This window comes from Anabas testudineus, chromosome 2, assembly GCF_900324465.2.
Source record: "Anabas testudineus chromosome 2, fAnaTes1.2, whole genome shotgun sequence".
NCBI lineage: Eukaryota > Metazoa > Chordata > Actinopteri > Anabantiformes > Anabantidae > Anabas > Anabas testudineus.
The window spans coordinates 23661819-23684656 of NC_046611.1; the positions used below are offsets into that span (position 1 = coordinate 23661819).

At 37.9% G+C, this 22838-nt stretch overlaps 4 protein-coding genes across 4 annotated transcripts; 1 reads left to right on the forward strand and 3 right to left on the reverse strand.

The window, feature by feature from the left end:
* Positions 1-42: 42 nt before the first annotated feature.
* Positions 43-4641, reverse strand: fam162a (family with sequence similarity 162 member A). Its single transcript, XM_026361791.1, has 5 exons — positions 4491-4641; positions 2098-2193; positions 1621-1732; positions 999-1107; positions 43-812 (listed from the first exon to the last, which is right to left on the reverse strand). The coding sequence occupies exons 1-5, from the start codon at positions 4531-4533 to the stop codon at positions 696-698; spliced, it is 477 nt and encodes a 158-aa protein (XP_026217576.1). The 5' UTR covers positions 4534-4641; the 3' UTR covers positions 43-695.
* Positions 4642-5372: 731 nt separating this feature from the next.
* ccdc58 (coiled-coil domain containing 58) lies at positions 5373-8403 on the forward strand. Its single transcript, XM_026361792.1, has 5 exons — positions 5373-5468; positions 6927-7052; positions 7294-7440; positions 7881-7940; positions 8035-8403. Exons 1-5 carry the CDS (start codon positions 5418-5420, stop codon positions 8083-8085), a joined length of 435 nt encoding a protein of 144 aa, XP_026217577.1. The 5' UTR covers positions 5373-5417; the 3' UTR covers positions 8086-8403.
* Positions 8404-9861: 1458 nt separating this feature from the next.
* On the reverse strand, positions 9862-11105 carry LOC113163306 (cystatin-A1-like). Its single transcript, XM_026361793.1, has 3 exons — positions 10960-11105; positions 10776-10877; positions 9862-10658 (listed from the first exon to the last, which is right to left on the reverse strand). Exons 1-3 carry the CDS (start codon positions 11029-11031, stop codon positions 10530-10532), a joined length of 303 nt encoding a protein of 100 aa, XP_026217578.1. The 5' UTR covers positions 11032-11105; the 3' UTR covers positions 9862-10529.
* A 4652-nt stretch (positions 11106-15757) lies between these two features.
* LOC113164073 (cystatin-B-like) lies at positions 15758-16792 on the reverse strand. Its single transcript, XM_026363187.1, has 3 exons — positions 16637-16792; positions 16422-16523; positions 15758-16036 (listed from the first exon to the last, which is right to left on the reverse strand). The coding sequence occupies exons 1-3, from the start codon at positions 16706-16708 to the stop codon at positions 15908-15910; spliced, it is 303 nt and encodes a 100-aa protein (XP_026218972.1). The 5' UTR covers positions 16709-16792; the 3' UTR covers positions 15758-15907.
* Positions 16793-22838: the final 6046 nt, after the last annotated feature.

A 22838-nucleotide genomic window follows, 5' to 3' on the forward strand; every position in this document is an offset into this window, starting at 1 on the left:
TGCAGTAGTTAGTTAATATGAACCAGAACCACATCAGCTCAATAAATCTTAAACAGTACTTTACTGAACTCACTTTTGGTGATGACTGTATACAAACACAGAAGTCACATTAGAAATGAAAAGAAAAAAAACTCATAATTGCACGTGTTTCAGTACAGATTGTTGTACAGGTGGATCATGTCTGAGCTTCAGTGTCTTCTCAAAGTGCACTACTACAAAATACTGTTTCTAAAGCTTTCTAAAGTTTAAAAACAGGATACCTAAGGCATTCTTGTTGAGCAACATCAGTTGAAAGATATCAGCAGTGCTGAAAGATTAATGTAATCCTGGGTGGGAGGTTTTACTGAATAGTAAATGGCAAAAATTCTAAAACCTGCGTTAAAGTCTCAGGTTCCCACTCTCTTCTGACACAACCACATCACTATAAAAAAATCATTAGTGATGCCCTAAAACGGTACCAGTTTTAAATCTCATATTCACCTGCTTGGTTTTTAAATTATTAAATATTTCATAGTCCATTTAGCATGCTATAGTCTGAGATATTAAGTACTACAGTATCTTTTGGATGCTCTACTTCTCCAGAGGATGGGAGTGGAGGGCTGTGAAGCTGAATACACACAGCAGGAAGATGGACAATATTGGCCTGGTAAATTTGAGGAAAATGACATGGTTGTGCCAGGACAAGCTGTACTCCATCACTGAGCCTTCGGAGCCAGAGCCAGAGTACCTTGCCCATCTTTCTCCAATTCCTCCTTCAACTTCGCCTTTTTCTCCAGGTTTTGGTTTGACAGGGTCTCGTGCCTGCCTGCAGCCTGCGAAAATAGGACACAATACAGGTGATGATTTTTGTATTTAACCTGAAATACATACAATTACATCAATAACATTTAGAGTTGGTGTAGGATAATATAGTTAGTTTATAATATAATGTAACACCAATGTGTAAACAGAGAGTAACAAAACATGGGTACACAATGAACTCTTCTTCTGTCACTCACCCGTTTGCCCAGGATCACCATCAACAGACACGACCCCAGTGTGAATACAATCATCGCATAGCAGGCTTTCACTCTGAGTCTGTTTCTGGCAGCATCAATCATCTCAAACCTGTGACAAAACATATAAATGATACTTAAATCATACACAGAGGCTCTTTGTTGCTGTTCTGTGCTGTGTTTTTAAGCTCAGCACACCATTTTTTCCTTCACGAAACACCAGTAATGCCAACAATTATCATGAGCTATTCATGCTTCTGTCAACATTTATAGTAACAATAATTCGGTCATCTGACACCTTAGCCTTTCACACATTTGAGCCAACAGAGATAGCCGTTTTGATACCGAGCGTTGGTTCATTGAGTTCAGGAGGTGGGAGGTCTGCAGTTTGTATGTATGACAACCAGATCTTTTATCACAGCAGCAGATCCACTCTCCACCCTGAGAGCAGTAATTACCTCCAGCCACAAACAGGGGCCTTGCTTGTACAGCCACCGTCTACACGCAGCAGCCCGACCACTCATCCAGTTAGTTAGCTGTGTTCTTGCGATGTAACCTAAAAATCACAGCCAGTCAGGCACTTGTGTGCTGGGAGGTCTGGTATAGAAAGCAAGAGGCTACGTACGACACGAACTCTGGTATCTGCTCTGCTGTCTTGAAGCGCCCCGACCAGAGGAGAATCTTTTTGTCCATGTCATTGGGTCTGTACCCTGGAACTTTGAATTCAGGACGTGGTGCTGTATGGAAGAACAAAGAGCACATTAAAAACAAAGTGGAAATGTAGTTTCACAAGCTCCATCAACCTCGACTCTGATCCCATTTCCTGTCTCTGCTTCCCTTGGACTTAAAACTGTCGCACACATGTAATGACAATAACACGTGATAAAATCCTGTCAACATTTACTACAGTTGTATTTTACCTTTCAATCATTCTGAGATAAAACCTAAAAGATATCAGTGTATAAAACATATGATGAATTTAGTTGAGTAACTCAGAATTTAACACCAGATTGATTTGAACCAGTAGTTTGGTTATCAAAAGACGTTTTTGGTCCATGTTTATCAAACAGAGTGCTTTCTGAGTACTGATCTAAAATTGTACCATGTGCTTCAGATGGAGTCTGTCCTTTGACTTCCTGTGGTTTAATGCACATCCCTCTGTGGCTCCATGTCTGAGTGATCTGTCTGCACCTCTGACCTGTTGAGACATGAAAAGACGAGCTGCAACCAAGGGTTGTTTTCCATTCTCTCCTTATCTACAAATTATTTTCTTGATAAATCGTTCCATTTTTAATCTGTCACAAAACAGTGAAGATACCCATTATAGCTTTCTCTGAGCCCAGGGTCACCTGGCTAAAAGTCCAAGACAGACAGAAATCCTCACATTAGAGAAGCTGGGATCTGGTCATTGGCATGAAATCAAATGAAATCATTATTAAAAAGATGAAAATTATTTAGCACTATTATCATAATAATGAATCTTCTGTTATCAGCTTCATCAATTCAGTTCTAATCATAACACATTTAAACTACTTTACACAAATATAGCAAGTAATAACAAGACCACCTCCATCACAACATGTAACAGCACGATGGTTGTCAAAGCTAACAAAAGCTGAAACATCATTTAATTTAACAATACAAAGTGTAAGACAAGTATCACAGTGATGTGCTTTATGGCACGATTAGCTACACCTCAGTACCAACCTAACTGGTTACAAATTTCACAGCATGCAGCTACGATCATATCCTACGATCATAACGGTTTTCTGCTGAGTCACTGTGATTAGACAGTAAGCTCTGTGAAATAAATTAAACCAATGATGGTATAAAAACTGAAGCATGGCATCTTGTTTTATCTGGCTAATAAAAACCAGTCAAATCCTTGCACTACAGAGGCTGGAACCAGAGTTTGGCTATTTAACTAAAAAAAACAACAACTAAAAAGAAAAAGATTAACAGAGCTGGTGCCAATTAGAATCAGCTGATCGACTAATTAACCAGACTGTTGATCTAGTCAACTACAGTGTGCTGGATCAGATGAAAACAAGTATCATTTTCATCTCAAAGTCACTTAAATGATTATTATAATAGTTGGTTTATCTTCTATTGTCAAATTAATCAACATCATTTCACTTCTGATCATAACAAAACGCTAAACATCTTACAACTACTAATTTTTAAAGAAACACAAGGTAATGACAGGGAAACCTGCATCATGGTTTATAAAGGTACAATCATTAGGAAATGTGCTGCTTCCTTCCATAATAAGTGTCCAAGTAAAAAAAAAGAAACTATTATGTTTGCTGGGTTAAAGTGATGCATGCTACAGGAAGACTAAACTTCAACACTAACCAAACTGGTTCCAAATTTCACAGTCTGTACCTGCCAACATAACAGTATACTGTCAAGTCACAGTGACTTGACAGTATACTGTTATGTTGACTGTCAATCAATTCGATTGCAGGATGCTATACAGTAGAAACTGAAGGACAACAATTTGTTTTATCTGGCCAATAGTCCTGGAGAATTTATTATCACCTTAAAGAAGTTGCAACCAAAGTTTGTCCATTTGCATGAACTCAATTTTTTTTTAATTGCCAGATTATCAATGTTGTTGCCAATTATAATTCATTGACCAACCAATTAATGAACTAGACGGTTTCTAATCAAGTCTAGTGTGCTGGATCTGATCTCCATTAGTTGTTTGGTATTTTAATTGGTAAAAATATGAAAATCACACCCTCTCACTACAGTTTCTCAAAGCCAAAGGTGACTTTAAGCGTCTTAAGATTGCTTGTTCCTTAACACCACTCACTGAAAAACAAAGATCATTCAATATGAGAAGGAAAAGTAGCACATCATCACACTCTGAGAGACTGGACTGCTAAATATTTGCCATTTAGATTTTAAAATCACTAAAACAATTATTAGAAACACTTCATTAATCCTCTGCTGTCAGTAAGCCTGTAACTTGACATTACTGCAATAAGCAATTACAAGACAAACTACAGCATAAGATACTGACGTATAATACCTTATATTAAAGGTGTTACCATCAGGATGTTAAAACATAGCCAACATTACAACAACTTCATCATGAGACTCGAGTGTCATGCTAACGTAGCCTGAAATATCCTATAATAAAACAACAGAGTCTGGTAGGTTAGCGTTAGTGTTAGTGAGGAGTTTTATGGGATGACTGACGTTATTCAACTTTTATAATGTGCACAGTTATCATTATATCAAACATCTTTACAGCTTACTGAGGGGTCACGTATTATTCCTATACTCTTATAAGTCTTCTAACCGGATGAATTTAACAACTTCACCCCAAAAACCGCAGAATATAAGCTGAATATAAGCTCTGCGTTAAGTCTAATTATCTGCTACAGCTGCAGATGCTAATGCAACGATAAGGTTGCAAAAGCAAAAAAGACGCCAGTCAGTTGTGAATGACAGAGCCACACAGAAATTCAACTTAGCCACACGCACCTAGCAGGCTGCCGATGGAAAGGCGAGATCTGACGAAATTCATTTTCTCCTGCTGAAGAAAATAAGGTTCACAGACTGAGGCTGTGTCAAGCTGCTCTGAACATGGCGGTCAGCCGTCACCTGCTGAAAGTCAAGTAGCAACAGGCCAACAGGACCCCGACGAATAACAACAGGAGCCTGAGCTGCGCGCCTGATCAAAAATCAGGTAAAGTCTGCTTCTGTTGCTGACGATGGAGTGATATAAAGATATACCTTTTGAATGGCCAATATTTTGTAAATATAAATCTATCAATCTATCTTAATGCAAATGTTTCATATATTTAATGTCCAAGTATTAGCTTAACAATGATTGTAGTCTAAAAAAAGCAGTAACAACTGGAATTAGGAGACAGCTCTATCATATCAAGTCATCAAAGGCTAATACATAATATCAGACACATATTTCTCTATTATAATATTACATTATATCATTTTCAATATATTACTACAGTTGACAGCAAGGAACTACACTATTACGCTAATAATTCATGTCGACAAGGCCATAGCAGTTTCAATTTGTCAAATCAAGATGATATTTTAGGGGATAATAAAGGATTCTTCTTGCTAAATTTATTCTTGGCTGTTTTGTACTATTAGAAGGTCCAGCTCGTATGGTTACATCAGACTAAACAAACAAATGATGATCTGTTGTGTTTTCTCTGGTGGGATGTTGTTTCCTGCTACAATGTTTTATTACAATGCCAAAGTCAAATAGTTAGTCTATATAATAGTAGTCTATAAAATATAAATATTTAACTAAAGTACCTCAACAGTGTTGATATGTACACCACTTGCGTAAATGTACTTGGTAACTTTCCACCATTTCATTCAGGCACTTGCTTGAACAGTCACATCGCGTCGTGTCTGCAGAGGACCCTGCAGTCCACTATGGCGGCGCCCGGTGGAGCTTTAAACTGTGAGGACTTTTCAATGTTTCAGGTAATTTTAACGCGGCCTTCATCGGTCTGTGCAAACGTGTCAGTGGGCAGCAGCGATCCGAGTCATTACCGCTCGGCAGTTCGCATGTGGTGTAGTTTGTTCTCCCACTAATCCGGCGAATGAGTGACCCTAATGCTCCCACTGTGTGTGTGTGTTGAGTTCAAGGAGCCAGGCTGGAAAACTGGCTGCATGTGGTGTGAGACCCACTTGAGGAACAGATGTGTCCACAATGCTGTAACTAACATGCTGAAAGCAGTGTTAGACTGTCTGAACCAGTGGCATGCTCTTATTTAGTTGTTTAGTTTAAAGAAAAAAAAAACAAACATGTACACTGGAACTTTAACATGCATTTTTGCATCATGCACATTTCTTTCTGCCAAATTTAGTTTTAAATGTTAGTTAAAAACACTTCTGAGTGTTACCCCTAGAAGAGTGGTTCACAAACTGTCAAAAGAAAAAAAAGAAAAAAAAACAAATTATATTTATTAAATCATTGCTCATTTATTGGTGCCACCTAGAAATGTTCTCTTAGTTGTTATGTTATGTGCTTTTTAGCATGCCATTCCCTGTTTGTCAATCATTCTGTCCTGTTTCACTCAGGCCCCTCATTTGGCTACAAACCCTTCAAATCTCTTAATCTCAGTGAATGAATTATGTAATGTTTGCCTCATTTACATGGTTTTCTTCATTTAGTAGAAACTCTGATACACAGTTACTCATTGCTCTTCACTGGAGTGAAACACCCTTCAAAGCTTCTATATCATCTGCTCATCACTACAAAGGAGCCAACGTTTCTTTAATGTTAAAGGTTATAAACAGAAGAAGTTTATTTATAAGGTTGGACAATATAAATACACTAGCAGCCAAATAAGATCTCTGCACAAATAACATGTAAAATTGTCATAACTTTGACTTAATCTGGCACTATTTTACTACTTTTATTAGGATACTGACCTGTCTGATGACTAATTGGATACTTCTATTTTAAATGGTCTCTATTTTGTCACATACCATGGACCGATTCCAGTCTAAAGTTCTTCTGCAGACCTCAGTATGTTATCAGGCCAGATGAGCTATATAATCTTTCTAGCATATCCTTGGTCTGGGTAGCTGTCTCCACTCAAGAGATTCAAATGTCTGTAATAGCTCCATAAAGAGGCAATTGAGAGGCTTCTTAATAAGACCTCTACCGGCTCCTTTCAGTGTACACTGAGCTCCTCACATTGTATTTATGACTAAGGCCAGATGACTTCATTGGAAAACTATTTTCTGCTTCTTGTTTCTGCAATCTTTTACTTTGAATCAGTGCTCTGAGCTCAGCAGGACAGACACGTACAACATCTGTAGATTGGTTTAAATATATATATTTTTTAATTTACTGCAGAGAACACATTTTTTGGTGACAAACCATCGTTTGATTTTTAGTTTAAAGTAAGTTGCTGACTCTCTGTTTCTCAGGAGGTACTGAAAGTGATGCGTACCATAGATGACCGCATCGTCCACGCCCTGAACACCACCGTGCCCACTGTCTCCTTCTCTGGCAAAGTGGATGCCACACAAACATGCAAACAACTCTATGAATCTGTGAGTGTGACTGTCAAGACTCGGCTTATGTACCTATTAGAAATTAAATATTTTATAAATGAAAATATAGATAAATATATATATGTATTCATAATCAGTTCAGCTGAGAGCTAACAAAACATTTCTTCAAGACAAGAAGAAATCTCAGTGTCAGCTTGTTTAAGCTGTAACTTTTGGTAAAAGGTTCACAGTAAAAGTTTAGCTTATGTGATGCATTTATGATCCTCTGTGTGTACTTTAGATGATGGAGGCACATCTGAGCAGAGACAAAGCTATCAAGGCCTGTATAGCACAAACATCTGATGTGGTGGGACAACTCCGAGAAGAAAGAGCAAAAGAAAGCGAAAACCTGGCAATCATCAAACAGCTCAGGAAAGAGCAGACCAAAGTAAGTCCTGTTTCTAACACTAGAGGATGCCAAACACCAAAAAGCTGTAGGATGTGAGCCAGCCAAAAGTAGGAGACACTGAGAGACATTCCTCAATGAGCTCTACACTTTCAGGTAGTTGTGGTTTATACGTGCACAGGTTCTGCGGCCACATTACTGTACTGGACTTTCTTACTTGGATTTTCATTTCTGTTGATAAAAGCCTTAAAATAAAAATAAAGTAAATCAATTAAATGGTTTTCATTAGGACTGTTGCTTTTTAGGTAGAATGTAGCACCATTGGAAAAACCAGAGACACCAAAGAAACAATTTTTTAAGCTAAATACCATAAGTGATTGGTGAGGAACACACTGTATGGTTATTTATTTACGAATCTGCTAGCTCATGTCTGGTGGAAATCGTTGTATTAAGTGATGCATCTTTTTGTTCCTTGTCTCTAGTTAAAGCTGATGCAGTCAGAGCTGAATGTTGAAGAAGTTGTCAATGATAGAAGTCTGAAGGTATGTTCACCATCATCAGTCATGTGCCCATAATGTGCTCTAAACAGACATAAATGATTATCATTATCTTATACGTTTCTTACTGTTTACTCAGGTTTTCAACGAAAGGTGCAGAATCCACTACACGCCTCCCAAGGTGAAGTGAATTTCTCTCTGGTGAGAGGTTCAAATCCAGACTGGAGCTGGAGCTGAAACTGTGAGCTGCTGCTGAGTCCTGACTGCAGCCTGTTCAGGCCACCCTGACCTCTTCTCCAACACACTTATATTCCATTGTGATCATTGCTTTGAGTTACCACCAGTGTATAGCAGTTGTCTTTGTGCTTCTTTAATAAGAGACATTGTACAAATAGTTTTTTTAAAAAGACAATGAAATGTTTTCAAATGACACTTGTCTGTGCTTTAAATCATTTGTGTCTTTGAGTAACTCAGTGGTTTCTACATGCAGTGAATCTGTCCCGCAACTTTCAGTGCACCCTTCTGAAGTTGGTGCGTTTGTGTTCACCACTTTGATCCAGACTGAAATATCTTAAAAAACTGATGAGTAGAGCAACAAGACGGCAAAGTACAGCCTCACTGAGCTACTACCATGGCTGTTGAGTCTTTGTCAAGGGTCCAAGTCAGAGCCAATGTTTTCTTGTTTGGTTAAATTCTGTACATGCTGCAACACAACATTTCCTCCAGGATGTAATTGACATTTAAGAAATATTTTCATTGTTTGGATAATGAGACAATTTCTCACAATAAGGTTTTCTATTGACGATATTTGACCTTTAATATTCCCTTAAGGGGGTTCAGTAAACCACAAAGCTGTTGAATATAATAATAAAATGACACCCACATCACAATACATAAATAACTCCATTCACCAGTAGAGGCTGGGTTTATGACTGTACCTCTCCATCTTGAGCCTGCAGGAAAGCAGGGAGGAAAATATTGAAAGCCCCACCCTTATCCCCTTTCATTATGACAGTAGACTGACTTTTATTCTACCGAGATCAGTTACAGCTGGACCTCAACTACTTCATCTGTCTCCATAGAAGAAAAATGATGACAGTAGACATCAGTACTTTCTACTTTTAATTTGTAGAATTGATAGTCAAGTTCCTCAACTATTACAGAAAGCAGACTTCACAGAAAATCAAATTAAAATAAAAGAAAAAACTCTTCATCTTATTTTGATCCCTTGTCTAGGCTTTAAATCATTTGCAAGGTCTTTGAGTAACTCAGTGGTTTCTACATGCAGTGAATCTGTCCTGCAATTTTTTGTGTACCCTTCTGAAGTTGGTGCGTTTGTGTTCACCACTTTGATCCAGACTGAAATATCTTAATAACCAATAACTAGAGCAACAAGACGGCAAAGTACAGCCTCACTAAACTACTACCATGGCTGTTGACTCTTGGGTGTCATGGGTGTTTTTTCAATTACACATTTGGCAGATAGGGTTCAAGTCAGAGCCAATATTTTCTTGTTTGGTTAAATTCTGTACATGCTGCAACACAACATTTCCTCCAGGATGTAATTGACATTTAAGAAATATTTTCATTGTTTGGGTAATAAGACAATTTCTCACAATAAGGCTTTCACTGACAATATTTGACCTTCAACCCTTTCATGCATCGTGGTCACTACAGTGGCCAGCTATTTAAAAGCAGTTTTCTTGTATGTGCATGGGTTCTGACTAAGAAATGTCATATTATCCACTTCTTTGGATGCTAGTAATATTGAAAGCCACACCCTTATCCCCTTTTTATTCTACAGACATCAGTTACAGCTGGACCTCAACTACTTCTTCTGTCTCCATAGAAGAAAAATGACAACAGGAGACATCAGTACTTTCTACTTTTAATTTGTAGAATTGATAGTCAAGTTCCTCGACTATTACAGAAAACAGACTTCACAGAAAATAAAAAAGAAACCACCTTATTTTGATACATTCTTTAATTTTTTATTAGTGCATGCAAATTTATGAATAACACCATAAACTTTATATGTTTTAACAGATTAGAGATGAAATGGAAAAAGAGCAATTTGTTATAAAGACAATGAGCGGCTGAAGCGAACTGTGTGATCACATAATAACTGATAAGTAGAGCAACAACACATCAAAGTACAGCCTCACTGAACTACTACCATGGCTGCTGACTCTTTGTCATGGGCGTTTTTTAATTATACATTTGGCAGAGTTCAAGTCAGAGCCAATGTTTTCTTGTTTGGTTAGATTCGGCACATGCTGCAACGCAACATTTCCTCCACCATGTAATTGACATTTAAGAAACAGTTTCGCTGTTTGGGTAATAAGACAATTTCTCACAATAAGGTTTTTTATTGACAATATTTCATCATTAATATTCCCTTAAGGGTTCAGTAAACCACAAAGCTGTTGAATCAAATAAAATGACATCACATCACAAGAAATACATAACTTCATCCACCAGTAGAGATTGTATTTATGGCTGTAATTCTTTTAATAGTGCATGCAAATTTCTGAATAACACCATAAACTTTATATGCTTTAACACATGATGGAAAGGAAGAAGAGCAATTTGTTCTGAAGATACTGAGCGGCTGAAGCAGACTGTGTGATCACATTAGAAAGACACAAGGGGATCGTCTTTGGTGCATTTCTCCTTCACACCTTTCAGCTCAACTGCTCCTCCATAGCACGGCAGGTTGTGAAACACTTTCACATGAATGTAACTATGACCGTGTACGTGAATCTGCAGGCAGATTGATCAGAGTTCTGTTTAACAACGTGTCTATGTCCCAACTAATTTAGTCAATAAATACACATCTGAGACTTTCTTTGATTTTAATTAAATAACAGCATTAATTACCTTGATGAGATAGTTCATTCCCTGCACAACCTGGTTCCTGTATTTAATTGCTTTGAATGCTGAAAATTTCTGGTTGGTCTGTCCCTCCACTTGGTGCTTCACCTGTTTATTAATGAAACAAAAGTAAATTGAACAGAAATGCAGACAAGAGAGTTATGAAGAATGAAAGTGGATTAAAGCTAACCTGATCACAATATTTCTGAATTTCATCAGTTGCATTCTTTGTTTCTGAGTAACCTCCAACTATGGTTGCCATTGTCACAAGGTCTGCTTTGAACAGAGAAGTCAACAGTCTGATTTTTCCTGTGATGAATGGTCCTGTTCAGCAGGTTTACAGTTATATTCATACTGGCTAACCTCCTTTGCATGAAGAAGGGGTGTCAAAGATTAGACTGTTTGGGTGGAGCTACAGAACCTGAGTAGACACACCCAACATTATTGTTTATTGGTTAGTGTTGCTCAACCTTGACAAACACCTGCACTGTGACACTTTACATAAACATTCAGTGTATTTTAGATGCTTATCAGTGTTCTTTAAAGCATATGCAATCAATATGTCATATTAAAAATTATCAAACTGTAATAATTAGTACAATTACACGCATATGTAAGGTGTTGCTTATTCGACATGGTATGTATGAGGAGGTCTCACCCAAGAAGCGACATATAATAGCTAATGACTGGTTCCTGTCTAAGGGTGGGTCTAACTGAGTTTTCCCAAATTCTGCAATTAATGAAAAAAACACAACATGTTGTATCTGAGTCACCCCATGCTCCCACGCCCTGATCTCTCAGTCATGGTCACTTTTTCTCTTTGTCTCTGCAGCCTAACCCTCCCAGCTCACGCCTTCTCTACTCTTGACACCGACACTGCTACTCACAGTGTAGCACCACACTCTCGACCTGTGTCCCCCGTCTTCCAGGCCCACTCGTCCATCACAACCCTGGTTCACTAATCTGACCTGTGAGCAGCAAGGCCAAAACTCTATACTAACATGACAAGGTTAGCAAAACCACAGACACTAGAAAGCTATTGTTCAAAACATTCATTTACCCCCCTTCACCTTCTCCATCCACACCTCTCACTGAAGATAACTTTGTGGACAAGACATTTGCCATCAGCTCTCGGTTCTCTCCACCAGCTGTCGACACTCACACTTAAACAAGCAAATCTCAGATGTTTGAATTTCTGAATAACCTCCTTTATGGTCTGGCTTCAGAAGTTGTCATTCCACAGAAACAACTTTCCTGATTGCCGTGGAGTCCCTTTGGACTGTAAAAGCTGAGGCCTGATCCTCTGTCCTACTGTAGTAGTCCCAGTTGATCAGTTGTCAGCCTTTGACAGTGTAGGTGACTACATCCTCCTGTCTCCAGCTCTTTGGTGCAGGTGTCAACTCTACATATGTGAATACAGAAGTAACTCTGTATTCAGTGTTATTTCATCTGCTGTTGACTGGACCCCTTTATATAAGAAGGACAGGTCGTATTTTTCTATGATGACCTACAACAAACATCAAATGTGGGGTAATTAAATTTAAACATGTTTGACCAAGGTTTGTCCAGTGCTCGCTTTCAACATATCTTGTATCTATACTGAGTAAAAATCTCTGGATACACATGTAAAGTTAACTCCACTATGTTGGAGGTTTTTGGAATTCAAAGACCAAGTTCAGTCACTCTAGGCTACAGTGATGGATCAAGTCAGATCAACAGAGAGGTGCAGTGTTTAAAATAACGCTCATGATGACAGTCAACAATACTAGACCAACAAAGGTTTATAAATCAACTATTACAGAAAATAACAACGTTTAAAGCACAGAAAAACTAATTTTGATGCAGTCTTAATTTTTCCTTTGTATACTGCAGTTAACTTCTGAAATAATTATACACCTTGTATGTTTTAACACATTATCAACAAAACATTGCCTATAACATTGTTGTAAAGGAGTATTACAGTATTTGTTTCTTTCAGGATAAAGATGAAGAGCATTGTGCACTGAAGCTGTGGCCTGAACACACTGAGCAGCTGAAGCAGACTGTGTGATCACATTAGAAAGATTCAAGGAGATCATCTTTGAAAAGGTTCACAGTAAAAGTTTAGCTTATGTGATGCATTTATGATCCTCTGTGTGTACTTTTTATGATGGAGGCCCATCTGAGCAGAGAGAAAAACGCTATCAAGATGTGGTGGGACAACTCCCAGTGAGAGGTTCAAATCCAGACTGGAGCTGAAACTGTGAGCTGCTGCTGAGTCCTGACTGCAGCCTGTTCAGGCCACCCTGACCTCTTCTCCAACACACTTATATTCCATTGTGATCATTGCTTTGAGTTACCACCAGTGTATAGCAGTTGTCTTTGTGCTTCTTTAATAAGAGACATTGTACAAATAGTTTTTTTTTAAAAAGACAATGAAATGTTTTCAAATGACACTTGTCTGTGCTTTAAATCATTTGCGTCTTTGAGTAACTCAGTGGTTTCTACATGCAGTGAATCTGTCCCGCAACTTTCAGTGCACCCTTCTGAAGTTGGTGAGTTTGTGTTCACTATTTTGATCCAGACTGAAATATTTTAGTAAATGATGAGTAGAGCAACAAGACGGCAAAGTACAGCCTCACTGAGCTACTACCATGGCTGTTGAGTCTTTGTCATGGGTGTTTTTATTACACATTTGGCAGACAGGGTTCAAGTCAGAGCCAATATTTTCTTGTTTGGTTAAATTCTGTACATGCTGCAACACAACATTTCCTCCAGGATGTAATTGACATTTGACAATTACATCCTTTAAAGTTATTTCAGAAAATAACAACATGTGAAGCACGGTAAATCTCATTTTGATGCAGTCTTCATTTTTCCTTAGTGCAGTTAACCTATAATTATAGATAACTACACACCTTGTATGTTTTAATACATCAATAAAACATTGCCTACAACATTGTTGTAAAGGAGTACAGTGGGCCATAACATTGGAAAATGATCTAAAATTATACCTATATATGCACTGCTCAACAAAATTTAAAGAACACGTTAAAAACAGATCAGACACCCTAAAAATCTAAGTGGAAAAATTATGCGGCAGATCTTAACAATGGTACTCAGTAGTTTGTATGACCACCACACACAACGTCCCAGAGGTGTTCTATTAGATTTATATCAGGCGAGCGTGGGCGCAGTCAATGGTATCAATTCCTTCATCTTCCAGGAAATGGCAGCATACTCTCACCACAGAAGCCGAGCATTGCTGTCACAAGGAGGAACCCAGGTCCTACTGCACCAGCGTAGGCCACTCTCATAAAGTCTGTTTCTGATTGTTTGGTCAGAGATATTCATACCTGTGGTCTGCTGGAGGTCATTTTGTAGGGCTCTGACAGCATTTCTCTTGTTGCATCTTGCACAAAGGAGGAGATACCGGTCCTGTTAATGGGGCTTAAGACCTTCTACAGCCCCATCCAGCTCTCGTATAGTGCTCTCCTCCATGGCCTCCATCTGCAAAACCATTCCTGTTTTGGGGGTAACCTGTTGTTATTTTCACGAGAGCAGCTGAAACTGATGAATAACCCCCTCTGCTACTTAACTGACCGGATCATTATCCCAGGAGTATAATTTAATTTACTCCTTTAATTTTTTGAGCAGTGTATTTATATGATGCTTTTCATGTTAAAAAAAACTTATTTGGAAAATCAAAGGACTCCACCTTCATTTTCACATCATGAAAATTGTTGCTTTATCTTTTGGCAAAATTACAGGGGCAGTGGCCTAATAGAAACACCATCCGCTTTAATCAGTGGCGTTAGAGTACTGCAGCCACCACCCATACTGCAACTTGGTAAATGAATATTTAAAAAACCTCCTCAGCTCTCTCTTTGACTTTTTTTTTTTTCATTACTATTACTATGTAGCCATAGCACAGTTATAGCAACTATAGCAGTATTGTTAGTAGTAAAATTATTATTAGCGTTATTTACTTTCCTTCTTTCAGACTGTCAAGTGTCTTAACTCATTCTTTTCCTTTTCAAAACGTTTTCCAGGCTGACACATTGAGAACACCAGATCATCACAACATCAGACTATCTTGAACTTCTGTAACTGTCTATTTACTTTATGCTTGTGAAAGGTGGTTTTGTTTTGTCCTGTTTTTCTGTCTTTAGCCTTGCAAACAGAGACAGATTGACAAAAAGTCTTGAGTCAAAGGTTCAGTTTATTGACTCAATGTTCTCCACAAGTTGTATTCATTGCAGAGTTTCCAAACCTTGTGACAGTTTTGACACATATTTCCTTAGCAGCCTTTTTGACTCATCGCAGCTGGAAACTCAAGTCTCCCACTGGATTAGACAGCAGCATGACAGACCCTGTCACTAGTTCAGCCTTTTTCCTGTAAAACCTGAGCATCTCGTGCTATGATAGGCCACAATGTCTGCTGTGTAAATGTTCATGTCATAACGGTGCGCAGCAGATTTGAAGAATTCTTAGGGAGTGGTCGCTGGAGTTTGTTGTTAGGGTGTGATGGATGTGAAGCGCTGAAATGCATCATTGACACTGTAGCACACATACTGTACATGAAAGATTGCACCTTTAGGGCGGCACCATTATAGCTCAAGGAAATATGGTATGTGTCCTGTACATAATCTAAACACATTTGGCCAAACATATATTGTACGCTTACAAATTGTAGAATAATTTATTGCTGGAAGAAAACGCCAGTTCAGGAAATGAAGATGATTTGTTTTCCCATATTATTAAGTAAACCTCAATAAATTCCTATGCCAGCGTAGATTTTCCAATATTGAATACTTACTTACTTCAGAGTGAACTTTGTAATCTGAAGATCCATAAATCAATCCTGAGGTTGGTCCTATGACAGCAGCTGACAATAATCTTTGTTCTCTTTGTCACTCCTGCCAGTCAGCTAAAAACATACATCTTAGTGTATGAATATGTGTATTCCTGCAGCTATTCTGCAAATCAGAAACCACCACAAAATAAAATGTAAGACAAATATGATTCATTTATTAATTTTCTTTGAACAAAATACTTTGACTCTGTTTTGTTGTGATCTGCGGTACTTATAAAACAGTATGTTGTTAAAAATGTGAGTAGCAACACACATTTTTATTACATTTAGATTTGTGTTTCTATTAGAAATACACAATGGGGTCCTCTGAGCTCTTGGACAGCTGAATATTACTCAGTTCAAGGGCTCCTCCATGACAGGGAAGTTTTTCATAAATACGCAGGTGAATATGGTTCTCGCCTCCCACGTGGACCTGCAAGGTAGTAAATAAAACATTAAGATATAATAAACATTAATAATAACAATACTGCATTAAACAAACACAAGTCACATGTAAGTTTGACTGGCATGCTTTTAATTATGTCATCTAGTTGCATGGTCTTCAGCTGTCACCTAAAAACGACATTTCCATACAACTAGACCTCTAATGTTTGATTTCAACTGCTTTACAGTGTCAACATGAAGAGAATACTTTATATTAACATAAATGACAAGTTGCATTGATACTGAACATGTCAGCGAACTGTTTTCAGGCACTTTTCTAGACACCACGTCACACTGTGAACTATATTTTTTTTAATCTTGTAACAACATCGTAGCTGTGCCACTGTTCATTTGGACTTGTGCTCAATAATTACCTTGACGAAGTAGTTAGTCCCGGCCACAGTTTGCCTTGTGTAGCTCTTTGCTGTGAAAACATCAAAGGTTTTCCCAGCTTTTTTTTCCGCTTGGGGCTTCACCTGATCATGACGACAGAGAGATGAAAACACCGAAATGAAACACTGGCCTTGTTTTGTAAGTGCTGAAGGAAGGAAAAAAAAACAAAGTGCAATAACAGTCAGTCTCTACTCACGCCATCGCAGATCCTCTGGATGTTTTCGTCGGCGTCCATTGGCGCAGAAGCGGCTCCGCACATCATCGACATTGTGGAGTTTGATGAGTCACGAGCGACAATGAAAGAGGCGAAACGACAACGACGGAGTCCGCGTCCAGTCGGTGTTTAAGTAGAGCCACTGGATCACGTGACGTGACGTACCATCCGAGTGGGGGGGGGGGGGGGGTTGTTTCATCATACGTCCCGAACCGACCTACATTAAAGGTTTAGTATCGGACTTGTAAAATGCAATATACAGTATTTGTGTATTTATCGGCTCTATTATTTGAAGTATCAGAAACTTGAGGGTATGTTAACATTCAACATTAGCCTTCTGCCTTGTTCACGCTCTGTGCGGCAACATGGGTTGGTCCAAGGTGTGGCTGTTTATAACATCTGACTATTGTATTTCATGTAGACAAACATGTGGTGCTGGGGAGTGACAGCTGAAATCTGCAGACACTGGTTGGACTGAACACTGTAGTGTCAAAAAGTGCGTTCCTGTGGTGGGGGATGTGGGGCTCCATGTTGGGGGTTGCACCAATTAGTTTCATATGTTTTCTCTCCTATTTTACTCTTTTGTTGTGCAGCTAATCTGGAGTGAAAACTGTCCCCTGTACAAACTGTACAAAACAAAATAGTCACATGAAAACTATGATTCATTGTTAAAAATAATGTAACAACTCTGTAGTACACAAACTCGAAGCTAACAAATGCCAAACAATAAATAATGCTACAATTAGAAAGAATAATCGGACAATGTTAAAGCCCAACGTAGTATCACGCCCTCTTGTAAATAAATTAAGAAAGGTTGATTGCTGCCTTTCTGTGAGGAGTTTGCAGGTTCTTGCATGTTAGGTTAATTAGTGACTGAATGTTTGGGTAACTTTACAGTATATGTCAGCCCAGTAATAGATTGGCGACCTTTCCAGGGTTTAGCCTGCCTCTTGCCACACATCAGCTGGGATGGGCCGCAGCATGCTCCTGAACTTTAAGAGGGCCACCGTCAGGATAGTGGTTGAATGGACGACTAGTCTGCCTGATGCACAGGAAACCTACTGACGACATCTGCTGGACAAATGTGACATCCAGGAGAAAGTTGTGGTATAGTAGTTTGTGAGTTTGATGTTAATGAATCACAATAAAATCAAGGCTTCTTACTTTCACATTTAAATTCTACATTTCTTCTCAGGTGGCCTCTGTGAGATGCATGATTCAGTTCTCATAATAAATGTCATAACTTGGTGCTGAATAGTGAGCAAATGTTTTGCCAGCACTTCAGCCCAGAGAAATTGTTCAAACTTAAGGAACTGAATAGAAAAGTAGTTGCAGGGTTGTGAACCTCATACGTATGTTTTTTTTTTATTGGAATATTGTGTTCACCTCCCATTTTCTGGAGCAGATGATTTATTAAATTAGGCCGAGATGTTGAATTTGTGTAATGAGATAATTATAAATGTATAGTAACACAACATAGCCAACTTGGTGGTACAATAAGTGCGGATTTCTACTGTGTATTTATGTACCAGTGCTTAAGATAATATTGGCATAAATACACAGTCTTTACAATATATAAAAGGAAATACACTACATTGGTTGTAACATTAAAAGCTTGAGGAGCTACAATTCAACTGCAGAGACGAAGATCAATTACCAGCTGATCAGTTATTTTATTTAATAGTAGGAACAAAAATCATGCAACAAGTTTTTTGCAAAAAAGAGGAACAGTAATCTCAAGGAAACAGTTGGCATATGACCAACAAGTAAAAGGATGGGTTTTTTCTAGCACGTAACATGCAGCATGAGGGCAACCACAGATGCACTGTGATTTAGTTACTTAGGCTACAGTCTGTTAAGTGTCACAGTCAGCTGTTTCAACATTTTTTAATAGATTCAGCAGTTTTACCATTTTTAAATGTTGAGAATTTAGAAGACTAAATCAATGTTTTAAGAGATAGTTTATTAATTATGGTCAGCAATTTAGATTACATGAAAACACATGAAAGCAGAATATAAATGTGATTGCCATTACTCAACTCAACTCTAACTAGATTTGGTCATAAAATATGAAATTATATTAGATCAAACCTTTATATATTAGTATGCTAAATAGCTATGTTTATATTTATATACAATATAATTGTCACATTATCTGGTACGATTGTCCCAGTAGCACAATGATACATCAGTGGGAAGGGTTACTCCTTTCCCTTTTTCAATTCTTTATAAAAATATAATTCTTGTCAAGTTCCCAGAGAACTGAACTTGATAAACAAACAACTACATACTGTTAGAAAGTTGTTTGAGTTGAATTTAAAATGCACACCATAATAATTTACTGGTTTCTGTACATACATTCTGAGAGAAGTTGCTTTTGACTTGAAAAGTATTTTGAAGTGATAAAAGTTAAAGCAGTTCCTTCTTTTTCCTCTCTACATAATGTTGGCAGTGGTACTATTAAAACAAGCCCTCACTTGGGAATGTCAGCCACACTTGAAGATGTGGATAAATAACATAAAAGCTAAGTTATTAATAGATAGCTTACGATTATGTGAATTGGGAAATACAAAAAGAAATTAAATGATCATTGCATAAAAAGAGACTTCTGTGCTTATACATAAATTCATAAAGTGAGCTCTGCGGTTTTGTGCTACAGCTGTTTTCAGAGTGAGTTTGCCGTAGCGAGGAAACAAAAAGGAAGTGGGAGTGTACTTCTAACATACTTGGTGTGTTTCTACATGCACCCTGGAGTCAAATATGTACACAAAAATGAGCAAAATGTGGATTTTCAGTATTTCCTAGACCTGTCTTTGTTTGCCCGGAAAATGTTTACTTTAAACAAGAAGAATGTAAAGTGTTAAATCAGTGGTAGCATTTCTTTTTGTTCTCTCCTGTCTCTCTACATAATTTTAGCAGTGTCTTCTCAGCGCGACTAAAACAAGTCCTCATGTGGGAATACCTGTTAGACTTAAAGATGGCTAAATTAAGGATGTGGATCGATAGTATATAGTCAGTTTAAAAGCTTATTTTAAATAGCTTTATAATTGTTAAATAGGAAAGTTTGTGGCCAAATTAAGTTTCATATTTTACTATTTTAAAGCTATTTTTACTAAGCTAATATGGAGTGAAAACTGTTCTCTGTACAAACTGTACAATATAAAGTCAAATGAAAATCAGTGTTATAAAATACACACAAACAAACCTAGTTAACATATCCCAAACAATGAATAATGCTACCACAAGAAATAATAATCTGACAATTTTAAAGAGGCTCAGACAGCCCAAGTCAGCTTCAATAAATAAATGAAGAAAGACTGACTAGTGCCTTTCTGTGTGGAGTTTGCATGTTCATAACAACATGATAAGTTGTCTTTGAAGATTTTATCAGTGTAAGGAGATCAAACAGTCATGCAGAGTATCTAAATAGTCTGCAGGGCATCTGACAGGAAAGGCTGTGAAGGATGAAGTAGGAGGACGCTGTGGGGACTGCACTCAGCTTTAGGAACAATATGTAAAACTAACCCAGTGCATTTCTTTCTCCCCTCAACCCTCCTCACAGACTTTTAACTGGTCGATGTATGCCAATGAGTCTTTGTTCATGTAAACCTTTGCTGGTTGTTAATTTCAAATTACAAACCAGCTCATGGGGCTGTTATATTATTGTGTCTGTGTGAGTTTGATGCATAGATGTTATAAGTTATAAAGCTTGTTTTTTCCATTACAACAGATATGCAAATCACTAGCGGAAAAAAACAACATAAAATATGTCAGTGTTGAATCTGTTCCATAACAAACCGCTGCAAGATAGCAAGAGACCTAAGTAGTTTTGCTCTAAATTTTATAAAACCTACATTTAGCAGGAGGAAGACATTAGTGATCTCATTGAAAAATAACATTAAAGCCTTTTACTGAGTTGCCTATTGCACTTTTATATGATAACCTATTCAAGTCAGAGTCCTTGCACTATTCTGTTGTTTCTGCCAGTCACTCACTACATTGCTCACTGAAACAGTAATTCAACAGTTAGCTGGTTTTGGCTCAGCCCCTAAATCCAGCAAAGTGTTTTATTTGTCAAGTGTGCCTCTGACTTGGTCACAAGGTCCATAAAGAAAAGTATTTAGGAGGCTGGTGTGCAATAACATGTCTGTTCTGCACATGGCCTTGACCTCAGGCTTTTGGTATGAACTAACACACCGACTGTGAGCCAAGCCCATCACCCACCATTACTGATGATCCTGTGGGTAAACATGCTGATCCACATTAGGGCTGGACTATACCTTTGATTTTATATTGATCAAAGTTCCCAGCGAAAGAACACTGAAGCACCCGGTATGCTGTGTCAGACTGGGCATGGGGTTGGCTAGGAGTGGCACAGGCTCTGCTATAAAATTTGATAACCTCTGCACGGGATGGATGTTACCTCCATTCATCTCTAACTGTTTATTACTACTGTATTTGTTGTTGACTATGCAGAGCAAAATGTAGTTATTTATTATGGTTATTATTTATTTTGCCTATTCGGCACCTCTTACAGTGAAAAAACATGTTCATCATGAATAATATACACTTTACTTTAAATTTTGTTTTGGCATTCTAGGTTTTATTTAATTGACACTAAACAGGCAGACAGTAAACACAGGGAGGAAGAGAGAGAGAGTTGGACATGCAACCAGGTCTCCAGCCACACGTGATTCTGGGAAGTTGCAGTTACACAGCATGCACAAAAACCATTAGGCTACCAGTGCACTCAGAGTGTGGCCCCTCTAGCACATTTTTCCCCTCCCTTTAAAAGAATTGTAAACCTGCCCAGGTTTGGAAGATAAATCGTCCTACAACCTGTAGGTCCACTTCAGCAGATACATATGTACACAGCCCATTTCAGCTTCAGGCAGACTGGTGAATAAATGAAGGAGGACTGACAAGTCTGACAACTTACAGGAGATCCAGTGAGGACATCTGCTGGACAAGTGGGGCAAATTTAGAAACTGTAAGAAACTTGACTGTGATGTCCAATATATGAAATCCATGTTCCTGTAAGTAGATGCTCTATACAAGAAAAGTAATTGTGATTTATAGTGTTGAAAAATGTGATGTCTGCTTTAAGCTTTGGATTTGTTAATTGTACCATGGAGTTAGCCTCTTCTGATGCATATGATGTTGAGTATCATACGCAGTGAGGCTGCGGTGTTATCAACGTAACGATAAGATGACTGCCTTCCTCTGTGTTGGTACATGAAACTGAAGTAAAGTCAATAGAATCTTGTCCTCAAAACTGATAACAGCATTTTCAGATAACCTGTAGTTAAATGCTCTACTGGGTGATGTCAGATGTATTATGGTAAATTCAAAAGTTACTTATAAATAATCAGATAAAAGAGGGTTTTGAGTAACTCTGACAGAACATCTGACCAGTCACTTATAACCTCTGAATAAGAGACATAACAAACAGGAGTGGTTAAGAGTGACGCTCTCAGATGAGTAATAACTATGACTATTTAGTTCTGGGGTTGATTAATAAGCTTAAATGGAAGATTGCTGCTGATCCTCCACCCTGACCTGCACTTTTAGGAAAATGAACAATTATATGATTTGGAGGGGTTGACTCATTCAGACGGACATATTAACAGTCCACATTTGATTGTTTTAAGTTTCTTTTGTTCTGTAGGAGGTGTGGTCTCACTTTTTATTAAGCTCTTGTGAATAACTCCTGTTGTGTTGATTGTATTCATTTATTTTGTTATTTATTTATTTATTTGGCATTTGTTTTCAGTAACAACACATCAAATATGAAATCAAACACTTGAGATTTGAGTGAAGTCAAGACTCGCAGCTTTAACTCAAGGGTTTGACAAAACCATTCAGGATTTACAGCCATTTTCATACACACACCTCCATTTTTTGTGACTCATAAATAACTCGCTGTAAAAACAGGGAATTAAGTGGCAAGTTCAGCAACAGCAAAAGGTTACTGACCCATTACTCACTAAGCTTGAAGGATCATTCCCTAGTTTTCTGGATCACCTGGCCATTTTCCCATTTCACATACTTTTTTATACAGATTTGGAAATTTCAGAGACGTTTTAACATTTCATGCTTCCCATGGAGGCAGTAATGCAGATCTTCTCCTACAAGAAGTTCAATAATTAATAACTGATAAACCTGTATGTTTGATCTTTGTGAT

Excerpts from the sequence above, each read along its gene's own strand:
- fam162a (XM_026361791.1), bottom strand. The coding sequence starts at position 4,533 with ATGAATTTCGTCAGATCTCGCCTTTCCATCGGCAGCCTGCTAG. Across the intron at positions 1,733-2,097 it reads GACTCCATCTGAAGCACATG|CACCACGTCCTGAATTCAAA; the intron begins GTACAATTTTAG and ends TCTTCCATACAG. Across the intron at positions 1,108-1,620 it reads CAGATACCAGAGTTCGTGTC|GTTTGAGATGATTGATGCTG; the intron begins GTACGTAGCCTC and ends GTTTTGTCACAG.
- ccdc58 (XM_026361792.1), top strand. The coding sequence starts at position 5,418 with ATGGCGGCGCCCGGTGGAGCTTTAAACTGTGAGGACTTTTCAATGTTT. Across the intron at positions 5,469-6,926 it reads AGGACTTTTCAATGTTTCAG|GAGGTACTGAAAGTGATGCG; the intron begins GTAATTTTAACG and ends TCTGTTTCTCAG. Across the intron at positions 7,941-8,034 it reads TCAATGATAGAAGTCTGAAG|GTTTTCAACGAAAGGTGCAG; the intron begins GTATGTTCACCA and ends CTGTTTACTCAG.
- LOC113163306 (XM_026361793.1), bottom strand. The coding sequence starts at position 11,031 with ATGGCAACCATAGTTGGAGGTTACTCAGAAACAAAGAATGCAACTGAT. Across the intron at positions 10,878-10,959 it reads TTCAGAAATATTGTGATCAG|GTGAAGCACCAAGTGGAGGG; the intron begins GTTAGCTTTAAT and ends ATTAATAAACAG. Across the intron at positions 10,659-10,775 it reads GAATGAACTATCTCATCAAG|ATTCACGTACACGGTCATAG; the intron begins GTAATTAATGCT and ends ATCTGCCTGCAG.
- LOC113164073 (XM_026363187.1), bottom strand. The coding sequence starts at position 16,708 with ATGTCGATGATGTGCGGAGCCGCTTCTGCGCCAATGGACGCCGACGAA. Across the intron at positions 16,524-16,636 it reads TCCAGAGGATCTGCGATGGC|GTGAAGCCCCAAGCGGAAAA; the intron begins GTGAGTAGAGAC and ends CGTCATGATCAG. Across the intron at positions 16,037-16,421 it reads GGACTAACTACTTCGTCAAG|GTCCACGTGGGAGGCGAGAA; the intron begins GTAATTATTGAG and ends ACTACCTTGCAG.